This window comes from Onychomys torridus, chromosome 5 (genome assembly GCF_903995425.1).
Source record: "Onychomys torridus chromosome 5, mOncTor1.1, whole genome shotgun sequence".
Classification (NCBI taxonomy): Eukaryota; Metazoa; Chordata; class Mammalia; order Rodentia; family Cricetidae; genus Onychomys; species Onychomys torridus.
The window spans coordinates 83,333,039-83,355,531 of NC_050447.1; the positions used below are offsets into that span (position 1 = coordinate 83,333,039).

At 45.1% G+C, this 22,493-nt stretch overlaps 1 protein-coding gene across 3 annotated transcripts in view; it reads left to right on the forward strand.

Moving 5' to 3' along the window:
* The window catches only part of Svil (supervillin), a 205,147-nt gene that overhangs the window by 155,584 nt on the left and 27,070 nt on the right, over positions 1 to 22,493 (forward strand). For 2 of the 3 annotated variants that reach the window (XM_036188286.1, XM_036188287.1), the window contains 8 exons: positions 1,566 to 1,689; positions 6,019 to 6,066; positions 13,253 to 13,400; positions 16,845 to 16,934; positions 17,027 to 17,113; positions 19,059 to 19,236; positions 20,421 to 20,593; positions 22,170 to 22,325. In XM_036188286.1, the coding sequence (XP_036044179.1) occupies positions 1,566 to 1,689; positions 6,019 to 6,066; positions 13,253 to 13,400; positions 16,845 to 16,934; positions 17,027 to 17,113; positions 19,059 to 19,236; positions 20,421 to 20,593; positions 22,170 to 22,325 (1,004 nt within the window). The remainder of the gene's footprint in view (positions 1 to 1,565; positions 1,690 to 6,018; positions 6,067 to 13,252; positions 13,401 to 16,844; positions 16,935 to 17,026; positions 17,114 to 19,058; positions 19,237 to 20,420; positions 20,594 to 22,169; positions 22,326 to 22,493) is intronic. The other variant, XM_036188288.1, reaches the window with a different exon arrangement.

Sequence of the window (22,493 nt, forward strand, 5' to 3'; positions counted from 1 at the left end):
CTTGCCTAGCGTGTTTGAGGCCCTGGATTGTGTCCAAGAACCACCAGCAAATGAGGGAATAAGCTTTTATCACAGAGTATAAGGCATCCTACTTCCAGTACAGATACTGAACAGAATCAGGAAATTTCGCACTTGGGGCCTTGGAGAACCCCATGTCCAGTTCATGCCTGACAAACAGGGCAGGGAGAGCTATGTGCCTCAGTGGAAATGAGAAGGGCTATGTTAACCACTGTTCTCACTGGTCTGACCGAATGCCTTCAAGTAGCAACTGGGCAGAGCAGGGGTCAGAGTTCACCATGGTGGGGAAGACATGGCGGAGGGAGCCGGAGGGAGCCACCATCTATGGCAGCAAGAGCTTGTGGCATAGCTTGCTCATGTTTTAGAAGAAGCAGAGAGCTTAAGCCAGTACTGGGGTCAGGCTATAAACCTCAAGCCCCACCCCTCCGGCTAAGCCCCAGACCCTAAATATTCCACAGCCTCCTCAAAGAGCACCACCAGCTGAGGACCAGATGTTCAAACACACGAGCCTGTAGGGGCATTTCCTATCCGAGCCCCAACAATGACCAAACCCAGACTGCAGCTGATTGGCTGCCTGGCAGCCAGTGTTGTGGGTCATGTATTGTGGTCAAAGGCATATCCTGTCAGAATGCACAAGGGAATGGGGTCTCATCACCTCATTTCCTAGTTTCCCCCCAATCCTTAAGCTGTTTGAACACCAGCCTCAGGGAGTCTCAGTCTATTTGTCATTTTGTCTGTCCCACTCTATTGAACTGAAATGGCTGAGATGTTTTCCTTCGTGATAATAGCGTAGCTGTCTAAAATAGCCTCTTGTTCTGGAAAATGGCTTTTCAGGGAGAACCAAATGTGCAAGCAGCTTTAGATAAAGTCTTGCAGTGCCTGAGCTAAATGTGCTGCTAAAAGTCTCCATTAATGAGATTTGGGAGGGGGGGGTATTTTTTTCCCTTGGAGAAAGTTGAACTAATAGTTTCTTAAATGTGTTTTCATAAGTAGTTTTTGCATAGGGATACACTGTAAAGACGGCGTTAATCTATGGGGGAAAGACCAGGGCCGAGACTAGAAGAGAGTGACGACATCTTAGTTTACCTTTAGTATGATACCAAGATGTCATATCTTTCTGTTTTTAATTAGTGTATATTTATTGTACCAAGCAGGGTTTCATTATGAAATTTCCATACATGAGTATAATTTATTTCATTGAGAATAACCTCTCCTGTTACACGTTCCTGTTCTTTATGTTTTCTGTGAAGAACGGCAGCTTTCCTCTTTAGGCGTCATTTCACCCAGTGGCCAGAAGGGGTCACTAGAAGACATTTCCCTGAGGCTGGTTCTTTGTCTCTCTCCCCTAGCTCGGGACACCAGGGCAAGAGGAAAGCAGAGTTGTATCTTCCCTTCCTGGGATGGTGCAGCATCTTTTATCTGACAAGTCTGTTTCCAGCTTTTCTTTCCAGCCAGCTAAAGCATCTTTGGAATCATCTTGGAAAAGAGGTTCTTGTAGGTCCTGAGAGAGTGGTGCTGAATTCTCCGTCGGTCTGTCTTCCTTCCAGGCTGGCACTGTTGAAGAAGAGTGGTGAGGAAGACTGGAAGAACAGACTGCTTCGGAAGCAGGACTACGGCAAAGGCAGCAGCAGCCTGCACGTGCAGGAGGTGGAGCAGTCCCTGAAGAAGAAGGTACCCTGTCCACCTCTCTAATACCGCACTTGTGTGTCTTGGGAATAAGTGTATGTGGCTTAATGACCCCTGCTCTGCAGAACACTGGCGCTTCCTTGCCCTTAGGAGGCACGGTTTGTCACCAAGCTGCTAAAACTGACCATGAAGTCAAGGCCTGAGGCCAAGGATTGGTACCAGCACCACACAGTTGCCTCAGCAAGCAAGTGCCTCAGTGCCTCAGTTTCCAAATGCGTTCACGGTTAAATCTTAAATGAAGTCTGGCGTTAGAATGTGATTAAAGTCTTTCAAATGAGACAACAATAAGCTACCTATCAAACATGGACTTAAATTTCTTATGCAGAGATTTAAGACCTAATTATGAAAACTAAGAGCCTAATTGTGGCCCATGAGGACTGGCTGCCTCATCTTGAGCCTGTTTCATGACGATGAGGTATGGCTTTTGTTGAGGACCTGTACATGAATTTCAATTAAATTAGTTTGCATGCTCAAGCATTTCCCATGTGGGCATATCAATGACTTTTGAATCACAGATGTAGTGATCATCAGCCTCAGCCAGGTACCTCGTGCTTCAGCTACGATGCCCTTGCCCACTGACTCCGAGAACACACGTGTGCTTGCTGGCTGAGGCAGAATGACTCACCTGAGCCACACCCAACTACCCAGCTTCCAGAATCTTCTAAAGTGTTCAGACAGAACACACACACACACACACACACACACACACACACACACACACACATGTTCAACTAGAGGATCATGGGGGCCACCAAGAGAGCCATCTGAAGCCAGGTATGTTGGCTCGTGCCTATCCAGTGATTTTAGAGGTCGAATCAGATGAGTTATTTGGGCCCCAGGAATTTGAGAGTAACCAAGGCAACATAGTAAAAGCCCATCTTACAAATACAAATAAACAAGCAAATAAATAAACAAAGAAACAAACAAGTACATAAATAAATAGTAATAGCAGTGAGAAAAATTCTGAATGTGACCTCTGCATATTAAAAGTGAGTGTGCCCACAGGATAGTGAGGTGAACACACAACACAGTGCTCCTGTGTCCACACAGGTGCTACTGGAGTGACAATTTGAGACCTACATGTTGTTAAAGGTAAAGACTGAGGACATTTAGTTCCTAGCCATGTGTGTTCTCAGGTATAAAATATATTTAGAATATTTAACTTGAGATATACAGCATACTGAAGATGATCCCAAAAGACACATCACTGTCAGCCATTTATAATGGTTTTAACCATACCTAGATATTAAATATATATGTAAAATTGAGATTTCAAGGTTAAAAAAAAAAGACAGGTCCCTCAAATAATTTATTCCCTGGGCCACAACTTTATTTAATGAATCTTAGGGCTGGGGATGTGGCTCAGTGGTCAAGTGTTTGGCCTAGTTTGTACTAGGCCCTATGTTCAAACACTACCAAAAGGGAATCTTGAAGTGATTGGTCCAAAAATGACTCCAGCATATGCCCACACTGCAGAGCTATTAACTGTACATGATGTCACTTCCCAATGCAGTCATTTTGCAAGTTTTCACCCACAGTTAGGTGAAGATAAAAACAAAGCTCAGAGTGAGATGGATTCCCCTTGGACAATGCAGAAGTTCGTCATCTACTTAGGACTGTGAGGACTCCTGTTATTTCCAGAACAAGTGGGTAGAGGATGGGTCCGAACTGCCCAGATGAATGTTCTTACAGGTGAGAGACTCAGGCTGCCCCTGCACCCACTCTTGGGATAGAAAACCCAGTGCTGGAAAGAGCAGGACTCTAGGCACAGGCTGCTCCAGCGTGTGCAGAGCCACCTTGGGCTCACTCGGCTTCTGCAGCCGTGGGGAACTCACTGTTCCTAGGCTCCTCAGTGGCCCAGTTCACTTTGGCCTAGACAATAAGCTCTTTGAAGTTAAAATAAGCCAGTCTATTTCAGGCTCATGTCCTTCACATGGGGAAGTCTCAAATTCTGTTAAGGTCAAGTGGTTTGCCTCTGACAACGTGTGGGTTCATTTCTTCCCCAGGGCTGCCAGTCTACCTAAGCCCACTATTCCACTGCGCTCAGATGACGTAGGCAAAGTGTCTTACATCTGGTGTTTCTGGAGATGCCCACCTGGGAATGCTTGACAAGTGACTCCAGGGGCCTGTCTGAATGCCACCCTGGAGAAGGGAAGGAGACATTAGTGACATGCACATGCAGACAAGAGCCTGGTCCTTAAGCTAGATTAGACTTGCCTGTGGGCGGCTGGAGGAGGCCAGGTACTGCCACCATCCATTCTTACACCCAGGCACAAAACAGCTGGATGGACGGTCACTCTTACCCCAGCTTCTAAATCCTTCAAATAGCACACACTTGTGTTACTGAACATTTTCTAGGTCATGCATGGTATTTGCTACACAGACACGGGTTGCAGCTGTGGGGACACAGAAGAGGCAAACGTGAGGGAGGTCTCAGTAAGTCATGCCCATCTCTTCCGTGGAGATCCATGCAGTCCTGGCCAGGAAGCATGTCATGGAGGGCATGTGGGGAATTTAAGTGTTCCAGCAGCCACCTTAAGAAAAGAACATATCCCTGCATGGTGACACATACCTGCAGTCCCAGCACTTCCACTCTGGAGGCTGGGACAGGAGGCTTGCTTTGAGTTCAAGACTAACCTAAGCTCCATAGTGAGTTTCAGGCCAGCTTTGGCTACAGAGTGAGACATTGTTTCAGAAATAATAAGAAAATTAGGGGCTGGATAGTTGGCACAGTTAGTAACATGCTTGTCACCCAAGCACGAGGACCTGATTATGGATCCAGGTCTGGTGAGTGCTTGTCCCACCATCACACCTACTGGCCAGCTAGTCTAGAAATCATCAAACCATCAAATTTGGGTTCAGTGATGGACACTTTCTGAAAAGGTGGAAAACACTGGAGAAAGACGCCCAGCATTGACCTCTGGCCTCTGTATGTGTACACGTGTGCATGCGCGAACACACACACACACATACACCACAGAAATAAAATAAATTTCCATTTCTATTAATGCCATATTGATAATTTAAAATTTTGAGAATCTAATGAGACCCTAGAAAAGACACTAGCAAGACTGGAGAGATGTCTCAGTAGCTAAGAGCACTGGCTGCTCTTCCAGAGGGTCCAGATTCAATTCCCAGCACCCACAACTGCCTGAAACTCTAGTTCCAGGAGATCTGACACCCTTTTCTGGCTCCTATGAGCACCAGACATGTGCTCAGTGCCCAGACATACATGTAGCCAAAACACCCATATGCACAAAAAAAAAAAAAAAAAGACACTAGGGGATGGGATGGGCATAGTGGCAGATACTGATAATTCTAGCACTCAGGAGATGAGACGGGGATTTCTGTGTGTTCAAGGCCAACCTAGGCTACCTAGTAAGTTTCAGGACAGCACAGGCTACAGAATGTCCCTATGTCAAAGCAACAACAACAAAATAAGTAAATGCCTTGAAAATCTGTATCCACTTTCTCTGTCAAAGGAGTGTCCCCAAAGGAAAGAAATAGGGCGCTCCCACCCATGTCTCATTTGGGGTCCTATATGATAAGATGGTCTTATTTGGGTTCATGAATAGCTTTGAAGGAAATAAGAATTTCCCTTTTTGTTCTCAGATTTCAGCCCCAGGGAGCAATTGTTCGCTTCCTAATTATACTCCTCAAATATCAAGATTAATGAATTGGCTCTTAAGAGCACTGGTTATCCCCCGGCTAGCCTCCCTTCCCATGGAAGTCACTCATGCTCCCTTCTCCCCCTATCTCCCTCACCACCCTCCATGCCTGTTTCCTGGACTTGAGTTAGTGCAGATCAGGGCGAGCGGACAAACATCTGGGCTTCTGGACTTGGCATTTGTACCTAGTGATAAGGATCCAAAAGCCACTAGGTGGTGGCACGGACTAGGCCTACACTTCGAGGGACATGTGCACTTGAGCAGGATCTGTTTCCATGTCCATCAAGAGAAAGGAAAACAGAACAAAGTCTTAAAGAAGTAGCCTTCCAGATATCTTCTTCCTAGAAAATTACAGTTCTTTTTTTTCACCAACTCACTAAATCCCAGCCCTACTTGGGCCTAGTCAGCATTGCAGCATGTAAGGATGGGGGAGGTGGGGAACAGTAGGTCAAGCAAGCTGCTGGATGCCTGCTCACAGGTATTGTCCTGCCCCTGAGGGATGAGATTGCTTGCTGTTCACCGCACTGGAATGTGAGCATGTGCATGCTTCTGACTGACTGAACCCAGGCACAGAGCAATGGCGACACCCCAGCAGGCTCTGCTCCTCCAGTCCTCTACAATGTCTCCCATTTGTTTTAACCTATAGGAAGAAGGAGGATTTACAGATGATAATACCATTTCTAATCTGCTTTGGGTAAGCCTGACACTAACACAGGTGTCTTTCTGTAACCAAACATGGTGGGTTCCCCAGATGGGTGCAAAGCTTGGATACACAGCCAGGAGACAGAAGAGCAGAGAGAGAACACCACCGAGAACCCTCAGAGCCACGGCTTTGAAGAGGAAAGCCCAGGATTTTTATTGGGGAACTCAAATATGTATATGCCTATATGTATATTTGTGTGTATATATAGTATAGGAAAAACTTGTCACATATAAAGGGAGGCTGACACGTTCCTGAGCATCCCGAGCATGCTCAGTGGTCCAGTGTAGCGTTTTTTGTTGTTTTGTTGTTGTTTTTAATGGCATAGGAGCACTTCAGGTAAGCGCAGGTCATGTGAACAGTGTCACAGTGACTGTAATTTTGTCTGGCTCCTTGTGAACTTCTCTGGAAACCTTATCTGAAACAAGGAAACATACAAACCCAGCTTTGAAGGAGTAATGCATCATAGTCCTTTAGACAGGCAGAGGCTCGCTCTGCTCACCCAAGCATAGGTGACTGACTGACCCTAGGGCAACTAACATGTCTTCCAGTTTCATAGCATCTATGGTACCCGGTGCCTTCTCTGTTTGTTTGGTTTTTTGTTTTGTTTTGTTTTGTTTCTGTATTCCTAGGCAATATACAGCTTTCATCCAGTGCGAAAGCTGATCCCGTGTCCTTAAACTATTTTTAAGTCATATTATGAAAATGCCATAAAGAAAGTAATCATTTATGTATTAAATGTTTTAATAGGTAATACATAAATGTATTTAAACTGTTAGCCAAAGGCCCCATCTCATCTCTAACTAAAGATACATATGCACTTATATTGCAGTAATCTGCCATGGACTTATTTAATCGCTGCCCGCCCTGGCTCAGGTGCACGGGCTGGGCTGGGGGTGATGTGCCATTCAACACTGTCACTCAAAGGAAGGGCGTTCTGAGAAAGAACCAAAATTGCAATGAAAACATTAACTCTGCCAGAAAATTCGTGGTTTGCCTCTCTTCTGCCCAGCTCACTCCCACATGCCAGTCCATCTTCCAGTCTTACCTCTAACCCTCTTGCTTTGCCCTATAGGAACCCGTGTTTGCTTCTACTTATTCTCCTGCTATGCCTGCTGCCCATAAATACCTGTCTTTTGTATCTGTTAACCAGGTGAGGAAAAGCCTAAGAAATTGCAGTTTCTTAGTGGTAGGGAAGGCTTCATTTGGGAAAGAAGCAATTCTTTTGTGGCATTTTATTTGTGTGTGGAGAAAAGTGGGGGAGATTGTGTGTATCTGAGCATGATTGTGTGTGTGTTTAACTTTTTCATATTTTTCAAAGTGGATCAATCCACACACCATCCTTCACTCCAAAATTTTAGGTGGATTCAGTAGTGTGAATTCCCCTTGAGGTCATGAAACTGGAATAAGGGAAAGGTTCACTTTTTCTATCTCTAGCCTTTCTGTCCTAAGGCAGAAGCCCAGAAAACATGAGAGTTAACTATTGGTCCAGCTTGTACAGTGCTTTCCTGCCCAGCTCACTGTTGGCGAAATCTCAGTCTGATCCACATTATCTGCCACTATACTGCATACAGGATGGTGCCCCTTCCCAACATCCTTTGGGCTTCCCAGACCATCCTTCCCAGCCACCTGTTTTTGATCAACTGCTGATCTTACTGTTTCTCTGGAGCTGGAAACAGGCAATTTCCCTTGCCCTGTGCCTTCTTGTACCTTGATAGCTCATTTCCCTTCAGTGCTGGGCAATCTTCATGTGTCTCAATGGACTAAGCTTATTTAGGCATTCACCTACTCGATGGTTGTTTTCATGTTTTGGCAATTGTGAGTAAAGCAGCTATAAACAAAATTGCACATGCAGTGTTTTGTTACGACACAAGCTTTAGGATGTGATCATGGAATCCTACAGTAACAGCATGCTTGGTTTCCTAAGAAACTCCCAACTGTCTTTCACAGTGTCTTTCTCTATCATTTCACATTCCTCCCACCTCCAATGAAGAGTCCTGCTGCTCAGCATCTATACCAGCATTTAATGTCAGTGTCTTAGATTTTGACCATTCCAAGAGATATATCAGAGGGTCTCATTTTAATATGTAAGTTTCTCATAGTGTTTCACATCGAATATATTGTCATATGATTATTTTCTATCCATGTATCTTCTTTGGTAGTGTATCTATGCAGATCGCTGGTCAATTTGTTTCCCAATCGTTGAGTTTTAAAAGCCCTTTGTGTATCTTGGATGGCAGTCCTGCATTAACTATGTTTCACAGATCTTCCCTCCCATCCTGTGGTTTGTCTTCTCATTCTTCGGACAGGATCTTTCACAGAGCAGTTTATTAATCTCAGTGAAGTCCAGCTTGCCAACTAGTTATTTCATGAATCATGCCTTTGGTGTGCTACCAAAAAAATAATTATACCCAGGCTGGGCAATATAGCATGCATGAGGCCATAGGTTTGATCTCAGTAGTGGGGCTGGGCAGGGTATGTGTATGTATGTGTGTGTGATTAAGTTGCATGTCTAGATTTTTCTCCTGTTGTCTTCTAGAAGTTTTATAGTTTTACATTTCACCTATAAGTCTATGAACCACTTGAAGTTAGTTTTTTTGTGGATTTTATATGATCTAATTTAGGCTTATTTTGGTTTTGCATATAAGCAAGAACACACATATTCCAGCACATGACTTCTTAAAAATGCTCTTCTCGCTATTACATTGCCTTGATTTCTTTCCTCCTCAACATTCAGTCAGATGGAGATGTGGGGGTCAGGTGTAGGTGTGGGGATCAGGTGGAGGTATGGGGTCAGGTGGAGATGTGGGGATCAGGTGGAGGTGTGTGGGTCAGGTGGAGGTGTGTGGGTCAGGTTTAGGTGTGGGGATCAGGTGGAGGTGTGTGGGTCAGATGGAGGTATGGGGGTCAGGTGTAGATGTGTGGGTCAGGTGTTAGGTGTGGGGGTCAGGTGGAGGTGTGGGGGTCAGGTGGAAGTGTGGAAGTCAGGTGGAGGTGTGGGAGTCAGGTGGAGGTATGGGGGCCAGATGTAGGTGTGGGGACCAGGTGTAGGTGTGTAGGTCAGGTGTTAGATGTGGGTGTCAGGTGTAGATGTGTGGGTCAGGTGTAGGTCTGAGTGTCAGGTGGAGGTGTGGGGATCAGGTGGAGGTGTGTGGGTCAGGTGGAGGTGTTGTGATCAGGTGTAGATGTGTGGGTCAGGTGTAGGTGTGGGTGTCAGGTGTAGGTGTGGGGATCAAGTGGAGGTGTGTGGGTCAGGTGGAGGTGAAGGGATCAGGTGGAGGTGTGGGGTCAGGTGGAGGTGAAGGGATCAGGTGGAGGTGTGTGGGTCAGGTGGAGGTGTGTGGGTCAGGTGGAGGTGAAGGGATCAGGTGGAGGTGTGGGGTCAGGTGGAGGTGTGGGGTCAGGTGGAGGTGTGGGGGTCAGGTGGAGGTGTGGGGTCAGGTGGAGGTGTTGTCAGGTGGAGGTATGGGGGCAGGTGTAGGTATGGGGGTCAGGTGGAGTTGTGGGTGTCAGGTGTTAGATGTGGGTGTCAGGTGTAGATGTGTGGGTCAGGTGGAGGTGTGGGTGTCAGGTGTAGGTTGGGTGTCAGGTGTAAGTGTGGGGATCAGGTGGAGGTGTGGGGGTCAGATGGAGGTGAAGGGATCAGGTGGAGGTGTGGGGTCAGGTGGAGGTGTTGTGGTCAGGTGGAGGCATGCGGGTCTGTTCTGGGCTTTCCATCCTCTTCTGTTGACATAGTCAATGCTGTACTGTCCCAATTCCTGCAGCTTTATGAACCTTAAAGTTGAGCCTTCTGCCTTAACTCCTCTTCACTTCCTGTGGCCTGCCCTCAGGCTTTCCCTTCTCTGTAGGGATTCAAGTTCAGGATAAGTTTGTCTGTTTTTAAAAGATCCTGCCGAGATTTTTACTGGGACTACATTGGATCTATGTAGATCATCACATTGGTGAGAACTGAGTTGAACATCTATCCATGAACATGGGATATCTCCCCATGAATTTTTTAGGTTCAAAGAAAAATAACATTTATCAAAAGCAATTTATATTTTATGACATCAAACTTTAGATCATCTAAAACAATGTATTTTTACTTCTTAACAGTTTACCCTCATAAATAAATATGTGTTAACTTGGTTATGGTTTATCAGTGGTCAGTGATCAGGTGAGTCTTTTACTTTGCTCCAGCTGTGGTGGTGTCTTAATGTTTCATGATACAAGAGTACAGGGAAGGAAACAGTGTGTTTGAACAGTGCACAGGTTCTGTGAGGCACTGTGTGTGCATATTCTGCTTCCTGGCCTGCACCAAGGCTATGTAAAATGGAGGTGTTATTCTACCAGTCATCCTTCAGAAGCCCCCAGCTGGCTATAGGACCAGACTGAAATCACTTTAAGTTCTAGGCGCAAGGCTTTTTCGCCGTTCTCTCCAATTTTAGATCACTTGACACTGTATGTGAACATGGATCGAAATCTTTGTTCAGGGGAAGGCAAACCTAAATTCTTTACCATTACACAGAATTTCATGGTTTGACCATATCTCTATTACTTGGCATATTCTTCTGTCATTTCTGCTATTTTACCTTACATTTATTCAGCGTAAGGTAAAAACTTAAAAGCCAGATTATAATAGGTCTTCCTATGAAACTTACTAACTATGGAGGAATTTTGCCTTTTAATTGGCTATTAGTCCTAATGATACCTGAGCTGCGCTCTCCTGTCTTATCTCATCCCTGGGGGTGAAATGTGGAGATTTGCTATGATTTCCCAGGAGCTTAGGGGAAAACAAGCCAATCTGAGCATCCTGCTGACCTGTCCTGATGTGTCTGCTCACCCTCCTTTCTTCCCAACTGTTTTTCTTTTCCCTACACCCTACCCCTACATCCTCTTTCTCTTTCCCTCTGCTTCCCTCCCATAGTGATGGCATCTGTATTTGAAAGGAAGACTTAGAGATGAGGTAGGTCTCCCACACCCGCCATCCCACCCCCCCCCCACCTCCTGTCCTGCCTCTCTCTCTCTCACTGTTCCAGGCTCCTAAGCACCCATCTGCTAACCCCAGGACATGAGACAGAACTTAACAGAATTAAACAAGAAAAGAAAAATTTAGAAAGAAAAGCAAGTCAGTAATGAAGTTTCAAACTGAAAAAAGAAAGGAACAAAGGTATTTTTTTTCATACTTTGAGAGGTTTCATACCTTAGGGTAGATTTTATAGGTTTTTCAGGGAGTACACAACTGCATATTCATTACTCCTTCTAGAGCCTTGGAAGGTCAAGGCATGTGAAGTAGGGGTTCCCACGCCAAACATGACAACTAGACAAGTTATATAGAAATTTCCAACAAAAGATAAACTTCTATGTTTAATTCTTACATTTAGAAGGAAATAAGAAAAATATTCCCTCTGGAAGCTTTGGGTTGAGTTGCTTCATCTCAAGGCTCAGAATGTTCATCTTCCAGGAAGGCATTTTAGGTGTTTCGAGGACAGCCAAATTGTTGATTCAAGCATTTTTCTGAGTCATTAATTGCACCGCATTATCACACCCTGCTCTTTGGAGAGACTATGAACTCAACATAGAGAAAGGAACCAATTTTAAAGGTATTCTGCATATTTCTGGAAATACTTTTAGCCAAATGCTCTATTGGTTTAATTAAACTTTACTCTGGCCACTGCATTTTCAAGCAAACTCAATTCTCTCAGACTTCATTGCATCTTTCTGTCATGACAACCCCATAGTTTATTTAGTAAATTACATAACTCAAGCATTCTTTGGAATTAGGGTCATCTTGTCAGTCCTGGGTGAAAGGTTTTAAATGTTCTTGCTTTTGTTTTTAATTGTTCATAACTTTCATATTGGCAACAGTTAAGACTTCTAGAGAAGTTTCCATAATAGGTGGAATACTCCCCTATACCCTCTTCCTGACCCTCCAATTCTGGATATTCACTCTTCCCACCTCTTCCCTCTACCTCTCTCCTAGTCCCCTCTCCCATGTCATGGGTGACTGTGTGAGTATGTATCTGTGTCTCTGTGACTGTTCTTATGTGTTCAACTGTATGTGTGGTTGGATATATGAGAGTGTGTGTGTGTGTGTGTGTGTGTGTGTGTGTGTGTGTGACTGTGAATGTGTGTGGTTGTGTTTGTATGTGTGACTATGTATGAATGTGTATGTATACATGTATCTGTGTTTGTGGCTGTGTATATGGATGTGTTTAACTTTATGTGTCCAATTTTACCTTTCCTTCCCGAACCACGCACAAGAAGTTTGAGTAATGTGGGGACCTGCTCCATTTAGTACTTCAGTACGAACTTCCTATAGTCAAGGGTGTTTTCCCCCATGCCCATGATACGGTGATGCAGTGGTCAAGACAAGAGACTCAGTGTTGACATCGTCTGTATCAAACTACCAAACCCACATCTGTATTTAAACTGTGCCAGTTTTCTCCAATAATAGCCTTACTAAGCCCACCCCTGGACCCATACTAGGATCCTGCATTGCATTTAGCTGTCATGTGTTGGTACAAGATCTTCACCTCTTCTAATTACTAAGGATGTCAGAATCACGTCTGGCCACGAAGGTGTGCTAAAGAATCATGCGCAAGGAAGATTCATAGATTAGATGATGGGGAAGGTGACGTTTGTCAATGAAATCACATAGATTAGATGATGGGGAAGCTGACGTTTGTCAATGAAATCACATAGATTAGATGATGGGGAAGCTGACGTTTGTCAATGAAATCACCCATTAGAGACTCAAATGCTGAGAACTGTTGTTCTCTGTGTAGGTTATGTCTACCACAAAGTAAATCATGGGTGTTGGATCTGTTTTTATCTGGAGCCTTCTCCTAGGCTCCCCTGGCTACCGAACTCCCCAGGTGACTTCACTGCTGAACCAGAGGCCCACCCAGTCCTGGGGAGTCTTGTAATTCACATCCCTTCTAACTGGCTTTCTTACTTTGCCATCACTTGTACGCTTGGGGAGCTGACTTAGATGAAATGTTCCTGACTAACCACGTTCTTTGTGAGCACGTAGGGGTAAGCTTTCCTCATTAACTCATCCAGACCTCAGGAGACAGGTGAAACATGGCAGCTTTGTTTCTTTACCAGGTTTTGTTCACTTGGGAAATGCCGCCAGGCTGAAGTGCACACCTCTGTGATTTCTCCCTTTTATTTCCCCTCCCGTGCATTTTGTCCACAGCGGGTCACAGAAAGTCGAGAGAGCCAGATGACGATTGAGGAGAGGAAACACCTCATCACTGTGCGAGAGGAAGCGTGGAAGACGAAGGGCAGAGGAGCTGCCAACGACTCCACCCAGTTCACCGTGGCAGGAAGAATGGTGAAGAAAGGTCAGAGCCCGTGTGCGCACGTGTCCGTGCACGCACATGTGTGTGCACACACACCAGGGCACACTTATCCATGGAGGTAGAATGGCACATAACAACTCAGTAGAAATGGGGAAAGCCCTGGTCTTTATGTATTACACTCCCCTGGTGTTGAGTAAATGAGTTTTGATGGTTGTGTGAAGTATTTCTGCTGTGGACTTTGCAGCCTCTGCCCTTCAGTATAGGAAGCCTAATTCAATCTGTCACTATTTCAGAACTTGCCTGTTTAGAAATTGAGTACAATTGTAGGTTTCACAAGCAATTGCAGCTCTGCCACAAAACAAAATGAAAGAAAGATAGAAGTAATTTTAACCAATTATTTCCCGCAATTCCTTTTAAATTGTTTCCATCTTCTCGTGGCCTGACGTACATCTAGGACATACCTCCCCACCAACGCACCACCACCAAGTAAGCTTTTGGTGATAAAGGCATTTTAATATGAAGGAGTCCCTCTGGTCCCTTGAAGGTCACTTCTTATGTCCCTCTGGCTCTAGCTTTGTAAGCTGTGGCTTACAGAAGTCAACTTGCAGGTGTGTGACAGAACTCCAAAAGAAGCTCTGAATTCCAGGGAAGAGGGATGCCCGCAGATCAGTTAGTGTACCAGGACGCTAGAACTGCTGAGTCACATGCATTAGTCGTCTCCAGAGAGTCTGGGGGTGTTTCAGGCTTTAATTCATGTCCTATGGGATATGGTTAAGTGTTAGGGTGCCTACATCATCCATATTCATGTGCCTTCATTTCCCAAGCTATTCTCTAAAAGCAGACTTCCTAGTTAATGGAATAAACGTATTCACATGCATTTAGTCTTTGGGTTCTGCCATCTACTTAATAAGGTTAGCATTTTTTCTCTTCAAACTGTCCGTTCTGAACAGAGCCTAACTCATTCCATGGCATGCATTCTAGAGATGCTTGCAGAAGGGAGGGGGAAGGCGGGCAAACCTTGGAGGGTAATTTCCTTGATTGTTATTGGAAGAAGCCTTTGAAACAAATGTGTTAACCTTGGGATCATCCAAAGACAGCAGAAAATCATTTACTCTCAGAGGATGCAACAGGACCTGGCTTGTCTTCATGGGAACGTGGAACTGTTTAGTCAGGTGTAATCTTGAGCCCAGCCCGCCCCCTACACCTCTCCCCCTCTCCTCCCCCCATTAACAAGAAGCAGGTGTCTGGGCTCATATTGATTAAAGGCAGCGGGAACTGATAGTGAACCAGAGCCCAAGTCTCCAGCTGCTGGCTCCAACTTGCATCCTGATGGCAATTTGCTTAGTTTTTATTTTATTTTACCATCTTATCTGAAGGGACGTAACGGGACTCTTCCCACCAGAACCAGACCCTTGTTCCCTGGCCCGTGCTGCCGGCAGGGGACACACATGCTGGTTTGGACACACGGCAGTCTATCCCACAGTGAATGTCTTCATTCTTATTTTTCTGCACAGCCGTGGGTTTTCTCGTTGTTTATAAGTTATGGATTTTTCTGGGGGATAATAATTTTCTTGCTTTTAATCTAATATAAAAGACTACATCCATTTTGAACAATTAGTTCTTTTTGATTTGCAATTATATGGCATCTGGTTTTTTGCTGACTGAAGAATACAACAGTCCCTGACCCAACCCAACCTGACCCCTACAAAGATTCTCATCTCCCTGTTCCAGTGGCAAAGTACAGGGTTTTAGTCTTCTCCCCGGGAAGCTCCAAGCTCTCCTGGTTTCCTTTGGACATTCTCTCCTTTTTATATTCTTATACCCTGGGTGTCAATTAGCATACCGCAAGATCTCTCTAGTATTCTAAGAGCTGAGGAAAAGCACTCAGAGCGTGCTATGAAGCAAAGGTGTGAAGAGATTCCTAGAGAGGAGATCCTTGTTTATTGTTTCTGGAATTCACTGACAAGGGCTGGGGGAGAGCTTTGCTTGTATTAATACTTCGAAACTTCACTCTGTATCCCCTGTTGCACTATGGATGGGGAAATCTCTGTCTCTAGCTGGGAAGGCAATATCCCACTTCCAGGAACCCTTTTGTGCATTGTGGCCTGGCTGGCAGCAGGGGGCGTTTCATCAGCAGAATTTACCTGGTGTGGATGTAGAAGGGCAGATTTTCCTAGTTGCTTTGGTACTGTCAGCCTGCTGAGTCAGCCTCGTGTTTTAGCTTCAGAGCCAGTAGACTCTCCTGATAACTCTCAAGCACTCCCTTTATTAAGGAATGACTTGATGTCTGTCCTATTCTGTGACACCAGATTTTATTTACATTACTCTATTTCAAGGAAGCTTACTTTCTTGTGAACCCTAGCAACAGAAAGGAATTTTTACTGTATACACGTATATCTGCAAGTGTATTTGCAAAGGAAGTAAGTTTCCAGCCTGTGACTCAGAATTTAAGTTTTAAGTCACTTCCCAGTTGTTGCCCTTTTTCCTGTGTTTTATGCTCTACTTGCCTCTCTCCAGCTTGTAGGAGAAGGAGCAGAGAAAGTCCTTTGTCTTTCCTTGTAGATGAAAGTAACTTACATGTTCCCCGGCTGTCCTAGGAGAGCAGGGTTATGTCCTCTTAAAGTTACACACACACACACACACACACACACACACACACACACACACACACACGTGCAGAGATCAGCAGCAGCTCATTCAGTTCTTCACAAACACTACACTTACTTCTCTTCCCAGCCTCTTCTCCTTGGGTAGGCGTGGGTATCCCTAAACTCTCTATTTGTCTGTGTTTTCATATTTCAACTGGGTGCCCACTCTGTGCTAAAATTCCCCTTCTTACCTTTCATATGTCCCTCAGCCTTTGATTGAATAGACACTTTCCTCCCTGTGTCTCAGGGAACACATGTTCATTTCCAGCATCCCTTGGCTGTGTGAGTGTGACCTTCTCATAATCCCAAATGGGACTGATATGTATTCGCCTGTCTTTCTTCTGACCTCTGGGTTAGTCTCCATCCAATGCTTATAAGCCCACATTGTCACTGCCCCCGCCCCCGACTGGACAAGAATCCTGGTGCCAAAGGCCACTTGCCACCTAAGACAAGACAGCTTATTCCTAACTTCCTCTGTGGGAGATGGTACAAATTTGCTTTTTCCTCTGTGGCCCCTGCCACCCAAAAAAGGCCTTCAAAACTTCACTTGTCCCAATGTATCCTGGGAGCCATGTCCACTCTCAGTCCCTTTACAGGCTGTGGGGATGTTTTCCCAGGTCTTCACTGTTTTGGAATACCAGTTTGACAGCTGCATAGTTCATAGGACTAGGAAAATCATAGGTACGGCTGCATTTGGCCTGCACAGCCGTCGTGGCTAACCTGTGCACACATGTGTGTATATGCTCATACTGTAGGGATATGTGCCGATTCACTGGGTTCTGTGAATTTCCAAAATTCATCTTTAAGATGCTAACCTTTCCTCTTGTATGTCCTGTAGGTCTGGCATCACCCACAGCCATAACTCCAGTCTCATCCCCTCTGTGCAGCAAATCAAGGGGCACCACCCCAGTTTCCAAACCCCTGGAAGGTACGTCATCCTGTCCAGAGTGATGTGAGCATCTGCACAGGGAAGCCCCAGCCCCGGGGTTGCTTGCTCACTCATGGTTTCTCCTTGTTTAGATATTGAAGCCAGACCAGATATGCAGCTGGAATCAGACCTGAAGTTGGACAGGCTGGAAACCTTTCTAAGGAGATTGAACAACAGAGGTACATGTCAGAAGGCAGAGAGGAGGTTCAGCTTGTATTACTACAGCACACCGTGGTCTCTACTTTCAATGAATGACAAAGACAACCTTAAAAACCCTGACACCATGCTGCTCTCTCAGAACCTCCAAGTCCTGAGTTCCAACTTCTTAACTTTGGGTTTTTTTGTTTATTTGTTTTTCTGTAGTTGTTTTTGTTATTACTGTTGTTTTGTTTTTTTTGAAACAAAGTCTCATATAGACTAGGCTAGCCTTAAACTTACTACATAGTCACGGATAACTTTGAACTCCCAATCCTCCTCCCAGGTGCTAGCATGATGGGCATATACCACTATAGTGGGCTCTCCAAATCCTACTTCGGATGGCTTTCTCTCCTCAATAACATTTTTCCTTTTGAGTATACTTTTAGCAATTTGCATACTCTCTCTCTCTCTCTCTCTGTCTCTCTTTCTCTCTCTCTCTCTCGTTGTACTTCAAAAAACAAAATTGTAGTTAGTACTAATTAAAGTTTAAACTCTGATCCACTCCAAAATATCCTGAATTTGGGACACCCAATAGTGCATTTGTTACTGACTCCAAACACTTGAGATTTCAACCAAGTATAAATCACTGAGTTTGCCTGTACACTGTAAAGCAGTTACTGTACAAATACAAAATCAACATACTCTTCGGCAAGCTTTGAGTTGTAGGCATCATTTCTGTTAAGGCAAATGGTATTTGTTCTTACAATGCCAAATAATTTCTAAAAGAAAAATCTAGTAAAAAAAAAATGCAATGAACATTTTAATGTAATAGTGGCACAAACGGCAGGATGCAGAAATAGCCGCTTCCTTCTTGATAAAACATATCTAGTCATCAAGTACCAGGTACTAGGAGTCCCTACTGTTGACAGTGACCCCTAAAGGCTACAAGTTACACAAACACTGAAAAACAGAACTATTAAGGGCATAATATAATAACTAATCTGACTGGTAAAATGTATTAACAATGAAATCTATTACATCATTGTCTTAGTTAGGATTTTTATGGCGGTGATAAATACCATGACCAAAAGCAACTTGGAGAGAAAGGTATTTTCTTTTATCTTACAGTTTGTAATCCATCATCCAGGGAAGCCAGAACCAGAACTCAAGTAGGGCTGGAACCTGACCGTAAAGGTCATGGAAGAGTGCTGCTTACTGGCATGCTCCTCATGGCTTGTTCAGCCTGCTTTCTCAGAGCACCCAGGACCACCTGCCTGGGGTAGAACCACCATAATGGGCTGAAGCTTCTCATGTTAATCATAAATCAAGAAAATGTCCCACAGTTCTGCCCACAGGCCAATCTAGTGGAGGGCATTTTCTCAATTGATACTCTCTTTTCCCAAATGGCTCTTGCCTGTATAAAGTTGACATAAAACTAGCCAACATAATGGAATAACAGTGATTTATCCCATGGTCAGAAGGCAGTGGCCATGACCTCCCCAGCATTCCACCTGCTCTTGGAAATAAAGTTTCATTGGAACACAGCTATGTCCTTTTGTTGACCTGCTGTCTATAGCCACATTTTCACTGTACCAGTAGGATTGAGGAATTGCTTCATAAGCTATGTGGTCTCCCCAAAGAAATCCCAATTGCTTCCTAGTCCTTTGCAGAAAAACTTTACAGAACCCTAATATGGAACAAGACTAAGGTTAGTTTACCCCCAGTAGAAACGGATCAAGTTCAGAAATGCTCATGTGCATGTGTAGGCAAGGCCAGTCCGCTTCCTGTTCTGAGCATTACTGCATAGGTGGGGTGTCCTTACATGAGAAGAAGAGCGAGCTGGGAGCTAGGGGGTGGGGGTAGGTAGAGAGGGGACTTTTCCCCACTCTGGGAACTTAAGAGAGGGACATGACATTTAAAGCAGTGCAGGATAGGTCACAGTAATTTTCTCTAAAGCTCATTGTATCTTTGCTCCACTATTGATAGTTGCCGGGATGCAGGAAACGGTTCTCACCGTCACTGGGAAATCTGTCAAGGAGGTGATGAAGTTGGATGATGATGAAACCTTTGCCAAATTCTACCGCAGTGTGGAACACAATACACCTAGAAGCCCTGTGGAGCTGGAGGAGGACTTTGATGTCATTTTTGACCCATACGCTCCCAAGTGAGTTGAGAATGGCTCCCCTCACGTGCTCCCTGAGCTCTGCCAGCAGAAACTTCCACCTGTAGTCAGATGGGTATTTGCTCTATAGTCAGATGCCCATCCCCCAGTCAGGGCAGAGGGAACACGTGACTGCTGTGCTGTACTTACAGGTCTACTGTATGTACCCTGGGTCCCAAGACTATCTCTAAAACCATTCATGTAGTCCAAGGGACAGATGATGCCTATCAACCAGGGAGGTCAGAGGGGCCCCCAGAGGAAGCCCCATATAACGTCACCGGAAGCAGAAGCATTTGTTCTAACCCAGTTGCACACAGCCATCCACTGCACATCTCTGCTTTTCCTTGTGCAGTTTTCTGAGAAACTGTGTCTTCCAAGGGTGTGTTTATTCATGATAAAAGTTTCCATAAACGACTCCTGATGTGCTATACTACTTTGGATATTTCATTCTGCTCAACTCACCTTCTCCCCATCCAACTGTTGGTGTGAAGTTGTTATATATAGTTGTGATACGAAATAATTTAAATAAACATGTATTTGTGTACACAGTGGTGGTATACAAAAAATGCTTCCTGGCAGAGACCTAAGCATTGACAGTTGGATGTCACCACAGGAGTCTGTTGGGAGGTCAGATCACTGACACACTACCTCCCCAGGCTGGTCTACCCAGACTTAGGACAGTCTCGGGGACCAGAGATGATTCTGAAGGCCTGTTTTATTCCAGTATATTCTTCACAAGTGCAGTTAATTTCCCCAGGGAGCTGGTAGGTTGAGTTAATACTAGCTGTGAAGGGAACAGCAAAGCTGTGTGTGAAGAAAACATTTAGTAGGGGGCAAAGAGGATTCAGTGGAGGTGCAGTGGCCATCTAGCGGGTCTCTGAGAACTTGCTGGTAACAGCAGTAGCAGCTGTGTGTATGCAGACAGTCTTGGGCTCCCTAACCAGAAAGACTAGCCAGCAGTGGACTGAGCTGTCCTATAACACTGGACACTCTCCAGACAGAGACCAAGGGCACAAATGGACAAGGAATCATCAACTTGGTAAGCTCAGATCTCCAAGATGTGACTACATCACGGCAGGAGTAGCAGGGTGAAATCCAGAAGTAAAAATAGCGGAGAGTATTGTCCCGGGTCCAAGACCTACAAGGTAAGGTGACGACAGTCTGAGCCACATCTGCTCTGCCCACAGGTTGACATCTTCTGTGGCAGAACATAAGCGTTCGGTTAGGCCCAAGCGCCGGGTCCAGGCTTCCAAGAACCCTCTCAAACTACTGGCAGCAAGAGACGATCTCCTTCAGGAATACACAGAGCAAAGGCTAAATGTTGCCTTCATGGAGTCCAAGAGGATGAAAGTGGAAAAGAGTGAGTAGGAGGAGCCTACTTCGGGGTCTGAGCCCTGCTTCCCTGTTATTTCCTTGATCTGCCTTGCGGGGCCAGTGGGTGTCCAGAGATCCTTCATTAGCAAAAGTGAATTCACACCTGCACATGTCCGCCTGCCTCGAGTTTAAAGGTTCCTTACTAAAGTGCTGTTTAAATGATGCTGTGTTGCTGAGTTGGGTCTTGAGAAGAAAGGAGATGTGTGTTTCTGGATTTGGGAATTCTGCCACTTTTCAACTGTGGAAAAACCCAAACACAGCAATTCTCCACTTAATCTTATTCAGGAGTGTCTTGGGAGATCTGATGTGGAAATCCAAATTCAATCCTTTCCTCACCTCAGCATTTTAAACCAGTGCTCTCTGATTGTTCTGAGAGAGGTCCTGGGGCTGCTTGGATCAACTTAGATGGGCTAGGGTGGGGACTTGGCACGGGCTCTGGAATAGAAAGTGAGGTTGGTCTCTGACTGCACATGACCCTGAGCTACACATCTGGCTTTATCTGGCCAGAATGTGGGTTCCACTACTGTGAAACAATGATCCTCATGGTGGTCATAGCAGCCATCATCTTGATATTTAAATACTTATTTTTTACTATAATTTTTATTTCCCTGTAGCAATCATAAACTAATTTGCCAAATTTTTTGGTGTTTTTTTTTTTTAATTTTTTTAATTTTAATTATTTATTTAATTGTTGTTGTTGTTGTTGTTTTTCGAGACAGGGTTTCTCTATGTAGCTTTGTGCCTTTCCTAGAACTCACTTTAGAGACCAGGCTGGCCTCGAACTCACAGAGATCCACCTGCCTCTGCCTCCCAAGTGCTAGGATTAAAGGCATGTGCCACCACTGCCTGGCGGTGTTTTTTTAAAAAGAGTATTTAGTGGTGGTGCATGCTTACAATCCCAGCAAATAGCATTGGTGTTTTGTTCTCAGTGTTCGAGTCTGATCCTAGCCAAAAATCACTGACTGACTTTTGCCCCAGTAGTAAAAATGAGTTAGGAAGACATAAAGGTTTATTGGCACAATTTTCACATATCTCTCCACCACCTCCTCTTCTGTGGGTCTTGGGCTTGGCTTGTGCTGGCTATTGGTCCACACTGAAAACCCAGCGTCTTGTGACTACAGCCGTAGGTCTGAGGGCAAGGAACCTCAAGATACCATGTAACTGATCACATTGATCACAAAATGAACTGAATCAGCCTTACAAGCTGTCACCTGTGTACCTATGAAGACTTGGTAAGAGATGCCTACCAGGGGGAATCAGTCCCAGCATCTCCAAGGGGTTAGGAGTTCCGAGCACTGTTGGTAGAATTGGATGGAGTGAGACTAGCTCCTGACGTTAAGCTGGGGAGGTGGTTCTGGTCCATGTCACTGACTTGGCCTCCTGCAGGGTGACAAGGGCTGTGACACTTAGCAGCAGCAGTTGATGCTTTCCATGTGCATTTAATTCTGTGCACAGTGATTAAGCATTGCATGGTACGGCTCCTGGGACTCATTGGTTAGGAGTCACCTGTGATTGTGAACCTTGGCATTCCACTGAGCGTCCTCCCCGACCTTCCTTCCCAGTGTCATCCAATTCCAACTTCTCAGAGGTGACTCTGGCAGGCCTGGCCAGCAGGGAAAACTTCAGCAGCATCAGCCTGCGGAGTGTCAACCTGATGGAACAGAACTCCAACAACAGCGCCGTGCCCTACAAGAAGCTCATGTTGCTGCAGATTAAAGGTATGCTTCCTGGTGGCCTAGAGGAACTGTGGAAGCCTGGGGTTTCTGTCTGGTCATAGTCGGACTCCTGGCTGTATCCACTGTTGCCTGTGAGGAGAGGACAGGCACTCTGTCTTGAGTCTCCCTTGCTAGCTGCTACACTGCCTCCCTCACTGTGGCATCACAGAC